Genomic DNA, 9,462 nt, shown 5'->3' with positions numbered 1-9,462 from the left:
GAGGCCATTTGACCCATCCTGTCTGCACCGGCTTTCTGGGCATTTTAACTTAGTGCCAATCTCCTGTCTTTTCCCTGGAACCCTGCACATTGTTTCTATTTAAATAATCATCCAATGCCCTCTTGAATGCCTTAATTGAACCCACCTCCACCACACTTCCAGGCAGTGAATTCCAAACCCTAATTACGCACTGTGTGAAAAAGTTTTCTCTCACCTCGCATTTGCTTCTTTTGCAAAACACTTTAAAACTGCCCTCTGATTCTCGATCTGTTTACGAGTGGGAACAGTTTCTCCGTATCTACTTTGTCTAGAACCCCCATGATTTTGAAAACTTCTATCAAGTCTCCTTTTAGCCTTCTCCACTCCAAGGAAAACAATCCCAACCTCCCCAATCTTTCCTCATAACTGAAGTGTCTCATCCCTGGAATCATTCTCATAAACCTCTTTTGCACTCTCTCCAGTGCGTTCATGTCCTTCCTACAGTGTGGCACCCAGAACTGTGCACAATACTCCAGCTGAGGTCTAACCAGTGTCTTTATATAAGCTCATCAAAACTTCCCTGCTCTTGCACTCTATGCCCCTATTAATAAAACCTAGAATACTGTATGCTTTAGAAACAGCTCTCCCTACCTGTCCTGCCACCTTTAATGACTTATGTACATATACACCCAGGTATCTCTGCTCCTGCACACCCATTAGAATAACACGTTTTATTTTATACTGTCTCTCCATGTTCTTTGTACCAAAGTGTACCACCTCACACTTCTCCACATTGAACTTCATCTGTCACCTAGCTGCCAACTTCACTAATTTGTCAATATCCTTTTGAAGTTCTACACTGTCCTCCTCACAGTTTACAATTCTCCCAAGTTTTGTGTCACCTGCAAACTTTGAAATTGTCCCCTGCACACCAAGATCTAGATCATTTATATATATATATATATATATATATATATATATCAGGAAAAGAAAGAGTCCTAATATTGACCCCTGGGGAACTCCACTACAAACTTCCTTCCAGCCCATTACTCTATGTTCCCTATCCCTCAACCAATTTTGTATCCACGTTGCCACTGTCCCTTTTATTCCATGACCTATAACTCTCCTCACAAGTCTGTTCTGTGGCACAGTATCAAACGCCTTTTGTAAGTCCATATACACCACATCAATGGCCTTGCCCTCATTAACCATGTTACCTCTTTAAAAACTTCCAGCAAGTTGGTTAGACATGATTTTCCTTTAACAAATCCATGCTGACTCTTCTGAATCAATCCACATTTTTCCATGTGACTATTAATTCTGTCCTGAATAGTGGACTGGTTCATAGAATCATAGAACAGTACAGCATAGGAAGCCATTCAGCCCATCAAGTCTGCATAGGCTCTTTTGAAAAACAATCCAGTTAGTCCCAATCCCTCCTGCTCTTTGTCCATATCCCTATAGCAGTATTTTCTCGAGTATTGATCCAATTTCTTTTTGAAGACTACTTATTGAACCTGTATCCATCACCCTATCAGTACATTCCAAATTCTAACCACTCATTGCACAAAAAAGCTTTTCCTCATGTCATCTCCCATTCTTTTGCCAGCATCTTAAGTCTGTGGCCTCTCGTTATTGACCCTTCAGCCATTGGAAATGGTTTCTCTTTATTTACTCTGTCTAAACCCTTCATGATTTTGAACATCCCTATCAAATCTTCTCTTGGTTTTCTCTGTTCTAAAGAGAATTTTTACTTTTATCATTCTTTCAAGGGTTGTGAGCATTGCTGACTAGGCCAGCATTTATTGCCCATCCCTAAATGCCCTTGAGAAGGTGGTGGTGAACCACCTTCTTGAACTGCTGCAATTCATGTGGTGTAGGTATACCTACAATATCCCCAAGTTTCTCCAGTCTATCCATGTAATTCTAATCCCTCATCCCTAAAACCATTCTAATGGTTTTAATCTGTACCCCCTCCAAAGCCTTGACATTTTCCGTTTGGTGTCCAGAACTAGATAGAATATTCCAGCTACAGCTTAACAAGTATTTTATAAAGGTTTATCAAAACATCCTGATTTTAACATGCCTCTGCTTATAAAACCTAGGACCCATATGCTTAACTAACTGCTTTGTTAACCTGACCTGCTGCCTTCAATGATTAGTGCCCAAACAGCCCCAGGGTCTCCCTGTTCTTGCATCCTGTTTACAATTGTACCATGTAACTTGTATTGTAATGCTTCCTATCAAAATAGACCAGCTCACATTTTCCTGTGTTTACGTGCATCTGTTCTCTCTCTTCAGGTACCCATGCCCTAATAAGGCATTAGTGACCATGGACCTCCATGTTAATCTTGGTTCAGAGGCGTGGATCATCTTTGCTGGTGGTGCATTCATCCAGTTTGTGAGGCTCTTTAAAAAGACCATTCTTCGTCTATTTTGATCTCTTTCACCATGGATGCTTCCCAGCAGCATCAGACTTTCTAAATCATGACTGTTAGGGGGAGTTGGTGGTGTAGTGGTAACATCATTAGACTAATAATCTAGAAAGAGGTCCAGGCTAATGTTCTGGGGATAAGGGTTCAAATCCCACCATGGCAGCTGGTGGAATTTAAATTCAATTAATAATCTGGAATTGAAAAGCTAGTCTCAATAATGGTGACCATGAAACCACTGTTGATTTTTGTAAAAACCCATCTGGTTCACTAATGTCCTTAAGGGAAGGTCTGGCCTACTTGTGACTCCAGACCCACAGCAATGTGGTTGACTCTTAACTGCCCTCTGAAAAGTGTGGCAAGCCACTCAGTTCAAGGGCAATTAGGGATGGGCAACAAATGCTGGCCTTGCCAATGATGCCCACATCCCATGAAAGAGTAAAGAAAAAAAATTCTTACTACGTGCTCAAGAAATTCCAACTGCTACTCCTGAGTTCCCTTCGTCTCAGATTTTACCAGTACCTCTTCACTGATAGTGTGACTTGTCCGAGATATTTTCATTATTCGCCTCAAAAACCATAACTTTGCAGGCTCAATTCTTCTCTGCATTGCTTCACTGATGGTCCAACACTCGCTTTCGTATGTCAAAATTGGTGTGATGTGGCATTCCAGGATTCTCAGTTTTGTTTTCATGGCTAATTTTGAATTGATCATAATCTTTTTCATTTTGTGAAATGCATCTTTTTGACCATTCCAATCCTTTGTTTTATTTCTTGGTCACACTTTCCATCCGATGTTAACATACTTCCTGGGTAGCAAAGTTTGTCTGGCAAAATTTCATCTGCTATGTGTAATTTTTACTTTTAATATCACCTTTTTAATTTTCCAATTTTTTTCAAAAACAGATTCAAATTCACAAACTGCTGCAGTGGTGCAATGGGGTTCAGTTGACTCTTAATACAGGCCTTTGGATAATGGAGTGAAGTGGGGTAAGGGCAGGAACAAACCTTGTAAAAGGGGAGTACCTCTAGACGATGTAACTGGTTCAGGGGATGGGAATCCAAGACTTTCCTGTGAATGTACCACTTAGTTCCACGTTAGCTTAATTAATTAGAGGAATGGGACTGATTGGATCGCTCCACCCAGAAAAGGATGAGGTTCTTCAGCCCCTTGACTTGTTAATTAGGAACAGGAGGTGACCATTCAGCACCCCCTAACCAATTACACAGGAACGGGAGGAGGCCATTCGGCCCCTTGACCTGTTACACAGGAGCAGGAGGAGGCCATTTGGCCCCTTGACCTGTTACATAGGAACAGGAGGCCATTCAGCCTCTTGAGATATTACATTGGAACAGGAGGAGCCATTCATCCCCTTGAGCTGTTAATTAGGAACAGGAGGAGGCCATTAGCCCCTTGACCTGTTACATGGGAACAGGTTGTAGAAGGGAAACATGCAGAAAATATTTTTTAACAAAGTAAAATAAATCATGAGGCTATTCTGCAAATGCAGAAAACCTTTATTGTGGAAGTAGTAATGACAGGCAATTCGACCATTTCAAAATAAAATTGGAAGAGCACAAGGGAAATAAACTTGCTGGAGATAGAGTGGTGAACTGAATCTGATTGGAATCCTCTACACACAGCCAGCAAGGACTCGATGGGCCGAATAGCCTCCTTCCATGTTGTAAGGGTCTCCATAATTCATATGGTTTACCTTGTATTTCCCAGCCAGAGGAATACCGGGCGGCTGGGGGGGGGGGGGGGGGGGGGGGCGCTGCAGCTGGAAGAGCGGGCAGGGACCGGGGGCGGCGCTACGGTGGGAGGACCGGTTGGAGGTGGCGCTGCAGGGGGGAGGGCCGGTTGGAGAGGGCGCTGCGCTGCGCTGCGCTGCGGTGGGAGGACAAGGGGGGGGGGGGGGCGGCGCTGCGGCAGGAGGACCGGGGGAGGGGGCGGCGCTGCGGTGGGAAGACCGGGCAGGGGGGGCGCTGCGGTGGGAGGATCGAGCAGAGAAGGGCGCTGCGGTGGGAGGACCGGTTGGAGGAGGCGCTGCAGTGGGAGGACCAGGCAGAGGGGGCGCTGCGGTGGGAGTGTTGGTATCAGTGGGCCGCTCACCCACTTCATTGGAGGTGCTGATAAGAGCGAATGGTGGTAAGAAGGCGGCGCCTCCTGAAACAATAACACTTATAGCCAGAGTCGAGTTCGTGTGAGGTGGGGGTGCAACCCGATACCATTCTACTGGAACTCGAATTGACATTGCTTCCAAGGGGAGGAGGCAGGGCGCAGGACAAAGGGCTGGAGACATGACAGTTTGAAGGCGTGACCCGTTTTTCGGGGGCGTGGCCTCTGGGGGGACCGGGGATAAGGGCGGGGCCTGTCTCTAGTGGGCGTGGATAAGGGCTGGGCCTGTGTCTCGGGGACGCGGATAAGGGCACGGCCTGTCTTTAGGGGGCGTGGCTAAGGCCAGGGCCTGTTTCTAAGGGGCGTGGCTGCGTGCGTTTGGTCACGTGCTGCGGGAGAATGACCCTGAAGGATATTGCCCGTTGGAATGCCAGGGTCTCCCTGGTTTATGCCGTTGGCATCTGGACCATGCTCGGCACCTACGGCTTCTTCCACCTGAGAAGGAAGCGACAAGAGGCGACCACCAGGAGCGGCGCCGAGGACGCCACCGGTAAAAGCACCGCGTGCAAAATAAACCTCAATCTGTGTGGCGGCTGCCTGGTGGAACCAGGTTCAAATTTGAGGCATGGGAGAGAGAATTGGATTCTTATCTGAAAAGGAAGAATGTGCAGGGCTACGGGGAGAAGTAGCATTAAATGCCAAATAAATCTCACCCATTACAGAGTGGTTACGGGGCAGAAGGAGGCCTTTCGGCCCATCGTGTCTGCACCAGCTCTCCCAATGCACCTAGTACTGTTTCCCTGCCTTCTCCCTGTAACCCTGCACATTACTTTTTTGGCGTAATAATCCAATTCCCTCTTGGCTGCCATGATTGCACCTGCCGCTGCCACCTCAATCCCAGGCAGCGCATTCCAGATCTTAATCACTCGCTGCATGAAAAACTCTTCCTCGTGTCGCCATTGCTTCTTTTGTCTGTAACCTTAAACCTGTTGTTCTGGCGCCCCCCCCCCCCCCCCACCAGTAGGAACAGCTTGTCGCCATAATAAAAACAGAAAGTGCTGGAAAAACTCAGTAGCTCTGGCAGCACCTATGGAGAGGAGTCATATGGACTCAAAACATTAACTCCCCACAGATGCTGCCAGACCTGCTGAGATTTACTAGCAATTTCTGTTTTTATTTCAGATTTCCAGCATTCGCAGTATTTTGCTTTCACCTTACTACTTTGTCTAAGAGCCCTCATGATTTTGAATATCTCTATCAAATCTCCTCTCAACCTTCTCTTCTCCAAGGAGACCAGCCCCAGCTTCTCCAATCTTCCTATATAACTGATGTTCCTCATCCCTGGTACAATTCTCATGAATCTTTACTGCACCCTGTTTAATGCCCTCTTTTCTAAAGTGTTGTACCCAGAACTGGATGCAATATTCCGGTAGAGACCAAACATTGATTTATACAAGTTTACCATAACCTCTTTGCTTTTATACTCTATGCACTTAATAATAAAGCCTAGGATAATCTGGGCCTTATTAATTGCTCTATCAACCTGTCCTGCCAACATCAATGACTAATACACATATAAACCCAGTTCCCTCTGCTCCTGCACCCCATTCAGAATTGTACCTTTTAGAATAGAGATCACTATGTGTCAGCAGTGACTCAGTTGTTAGCAGTTACTTGCATCTGAGTCACAAGGTTCTGGATTCGGGTTCAACTCCAGGACTTGACAACAAAAATCAAGGCTGACACTCCAGTGCCAAAGGAGCGCTGCACTGCCGTAGGCACCGTGTTTTGGATGAGATGTTAAACCGAGACCCCATCTGCCTGTTCTGCTGGATGTAAAAGATCCAGCACTATTTTGAAGAAGAGCAGGGGAGTTATCCCCAGTGCCAATATTTATCCCTCAATCAACATTGCAAAAAAAAAGGTTATCTGGTTACAGATTTCAAAAGGAAATTGGATGAGCTCTTTGAAGGAGATAAACTGCAGGGTTACGGGGACAGAGGGCGGAATGAGACTGACTGTTTGCTCTGCAGGGACCTGACATGGGCTGAATGGCCTCCTCTGCCTGAAATGACTCTCAAGCCCCTCCAATATCTCAAATTTGTCATGTGCTTGTCCAGCATCCAGTATTAGATGAGCAAAAATTTCCTCCATTTAAATACTAGGAAGACAGATGCCAATGCCTTTGGTTCCTGCCACAAAGCCCATTCCATAGTCATGGACTCCCATCACACTCCCTGGCCACTGTATCAGGCTGAACCAGACTTTTGTTTTATTCTTTCATTATACATGGAGGTCTTGGAAAGGCCAACATTTATTACTCATCCCTAATTGTCCTTGAGAGGGTGATGGTGAACTTTCTTGGACCATTGCAGTCTGAGTGGTGTAGTTACACCACTATATGGACTCCTAGGGTTTTGAGCCAGCAATGGTGACCTCACAACCTCTACCCATGGCCTCTCCTCTCTGAATCTCAAACCTCTTCCAGTCCTACAACCCTCCCAGATCTCTGCATTCCTTCAGGTGTCATAATTGCTAAGCACAGAAAGAGGCTATTCAGTCTGCTGTGGCTGCACTGGCTCTCCACATGAGCAATTCCCTTAGTGCTACTCTCCCACCTTCTTCCCAAAACCCTGCACATTCTTCCTTTTCAGATAATTATGGCCTCTTAACACATCTTCGTCCACCATTGGTGGTTGTGTCTTCAGATGTCTAGGTAGGCACTTAGCTCTGAATTCCTTTCCTAACCTTCTGCACCTCACTTCCCTCCTTTAAGATCCTGATTAAAGCCTACCTCTTTGACCAAGCTTTTGGTCATCTGATCTAATATCTCCCTGTGAGGTTCAGTGTCAAAGTTGGTTTGATAATCATCCCTGTGAAGAACTTTGGAATTTTTTTAAGCTACATTAAAGGTGCTGTATAAATGCAAATTGTTTTTCAAAATAATGCCTCACGCGGTGTGCTTTTAACCTTCTCTAGGTAGGTTTATTTGTAACATATCTGAGCCACACCCTTAAACTACTCAAATAGCATGACTTGGAACACCTTCCCCCGACCCATGTTTTGGGGATAATGATAAATGGCCTTTCGCCTACGTTCGTTAATTGGTCTTTGCTTGCTTTTCTATAGAAGTCATGTGCCAAGCTGAACTCCAAGAGAGCATCACTTTTGAGTCTCCGAAACAACCTCCCAAAGAATTTGTCAAGACAAATGTTGTTGTAAAGGAAGGATTTGTCCCCTTTTCATCCAGAATCTACACGTACGGGAAATCTATCTTTGGTGTTCCACCTGATACTCCAGTAGAGAAATAGAATTCAAATGATGACTGCTTTGGATGGTATTGTTAAAAGCTCATGATTCAGTCTTCCTTTGCCACTGAGGGATTTTGCAAACAAACATACTTTCAATTTGTACAAATGCTTTGAGAAGGGCAAACTGCGCTTGAGCATCTGGTTTCTACCCGGGAGCATTTTTTGATCTATTACCTTGTACGGAGCTTGTGTCAGTTTTTAATGGATAGTATCTGTAGCATCTCTACAGTGCTGGCTTTGCACCTCATGTGGAGAGGGATTTCAGTTGCATTTTGAGAGAATTCAGCTGTTTTTAAATTATGCACAACATTTTTTTAGTCAAATAATCAAACTCTGCAGAACACCTTTTTGTCAGTGCAGACCCATTTTCTTTCTTTGTCCCTTCCTCGCATTATTGCTTTGAAGCCAGTCAGCTTGGAGTGCTGAGATGAATGATCCTTCCTGTCTCTCCAGGTGGCCTTAGCTTTTTTAAAGGTGGCTGAATACTATACTCCAGATAGTGAGTTGGTGGAGGATAGTACTGGAATCTTTACTCTGTCTTACCTTCATTTACATAGTGAAACATTTACAAGCATTCACCTCCAAACTCAACTAGACACAGTTTCAATAAGTGTCTCTTTAACAAAAACAAAAATCGCTGGAAAAACTCAGCAGGTCTGACAGCATCTGCGGAGAGGAACACAGTTGACGTTTCGAGTCCGTATGACTCTTCATCAGTATCTCTTTATATGTGCTCAAGTGAAACCCCAGTTAAAGCCTGCCACTCGCATACAATTAACAATGAAGACCCAAGCTAGAAGGAAATATTCAGTGTCAACACATCTGGGTCTAATGTTTTCTTCATTATTCACTTAAGAGTTATATAATTATACAAATTAATTATCAATGTATACATCTATTTGATTTCTTAATCAGCAGATGAGAAAAAGAGTAAAACTTGTCTAAAAGCAATGTGCATCTTGCTACCATCATAATAAACCTTCACTGTGAAAGAAGGGTCAATATGAAAATCTGTTGTGAAGTTATGCCTCTGAAGTCTCCCAAATATCTGGATTGTAAGTTTAATTCTGCACATTGATTCGTATAATGGTTTAAGTTCCAAGGGGAGGAGGGGTGGGGAGGTACAATCAAGCTATCTGTTCCCTTCGACTCACATTACCTAGGCGACAGGCACTGAAATTTTTTATTGTGCTGGCTAGCCTACTAATTTTCATTGTCTTTTTTGTGGATATAACATTGTGGGGGTTCGGTGAGTGCACCCCAATTACTGTAACTGATTCTTAAATGGCGGGCTGGACTCAGTGTTTGTGGACAGTGTCCAGCCAAAGCATGCAATAACTAACAGGAATTTGATCTGTGTGATTTCTGTTTTGAAGTTTTCAGAAATAAACTCTGATTAAAAGCTAAGAGCGTATTTGAGATCCGAGTTCTGGGATTGTTTGCGTGTTGGACGATCTATTGGATGTATATCGCTTCACTGTTTGTTTTAGGGAACACTTTTGGTATGGGTGCAATGTGTCAGTGTTCAACGAAGAGTGCAGGAGGGCATGCCAGGAGCAGCACCAGGCATACCTAAAAATGAGCTGTCAATCTGGTGAAGCTGCAACTTGCATGCAAAACAG

At 44.4% G+C, this 9,462-nt stretch overlaps 1 protein-coding gene across 1 annotated transcript; it reads left to right on the top strand.

Moving 5' to 3' along the window:
- Nucleotides 1-4,803: 4,803 nt before the first annotated feature.
- On the top strand, nt 4,804-9,247 carry LOC121289259 (small integral membrane protein 26-like). Its single transcript, XM_041208517.1, has 2 exons — nt 4,804-5,079; nt 7,659-9,247. The coding sequence occupies exons 1-2, from the start codon at nt 4,929-4,931 to the stop codon at nt 7,838-7,840; spliced, it is 333 nt and encodes a 110-aa protein (XP_041064451.1). The 5' UTR covers nt 4,804-4,928; the 3' UTR covers nt 7,841-9,247.
- The last annotated feature ends 215 nt before the right edge of the window (nt 9,248-9,462 follow it).

This window comes from Carcharodon carcharias, chromosome 2 (assembly GCF_017639515.1).
Source record: "Carcharodon carcharias isolate sCarCar2 chromosome 2, sCarCar2.pri, whole genome shotgun sequence".
NCBI classification, from domain to species: Eukaryota; Metazoa; Chordata; class Chondrichthyes; order Lamniformes; family Lamnidae; genus Carcharodon; species Carcharodon carcharias.
This window is presented reverse-complemented; position numbering and strand designations above follow the sequence as displayed.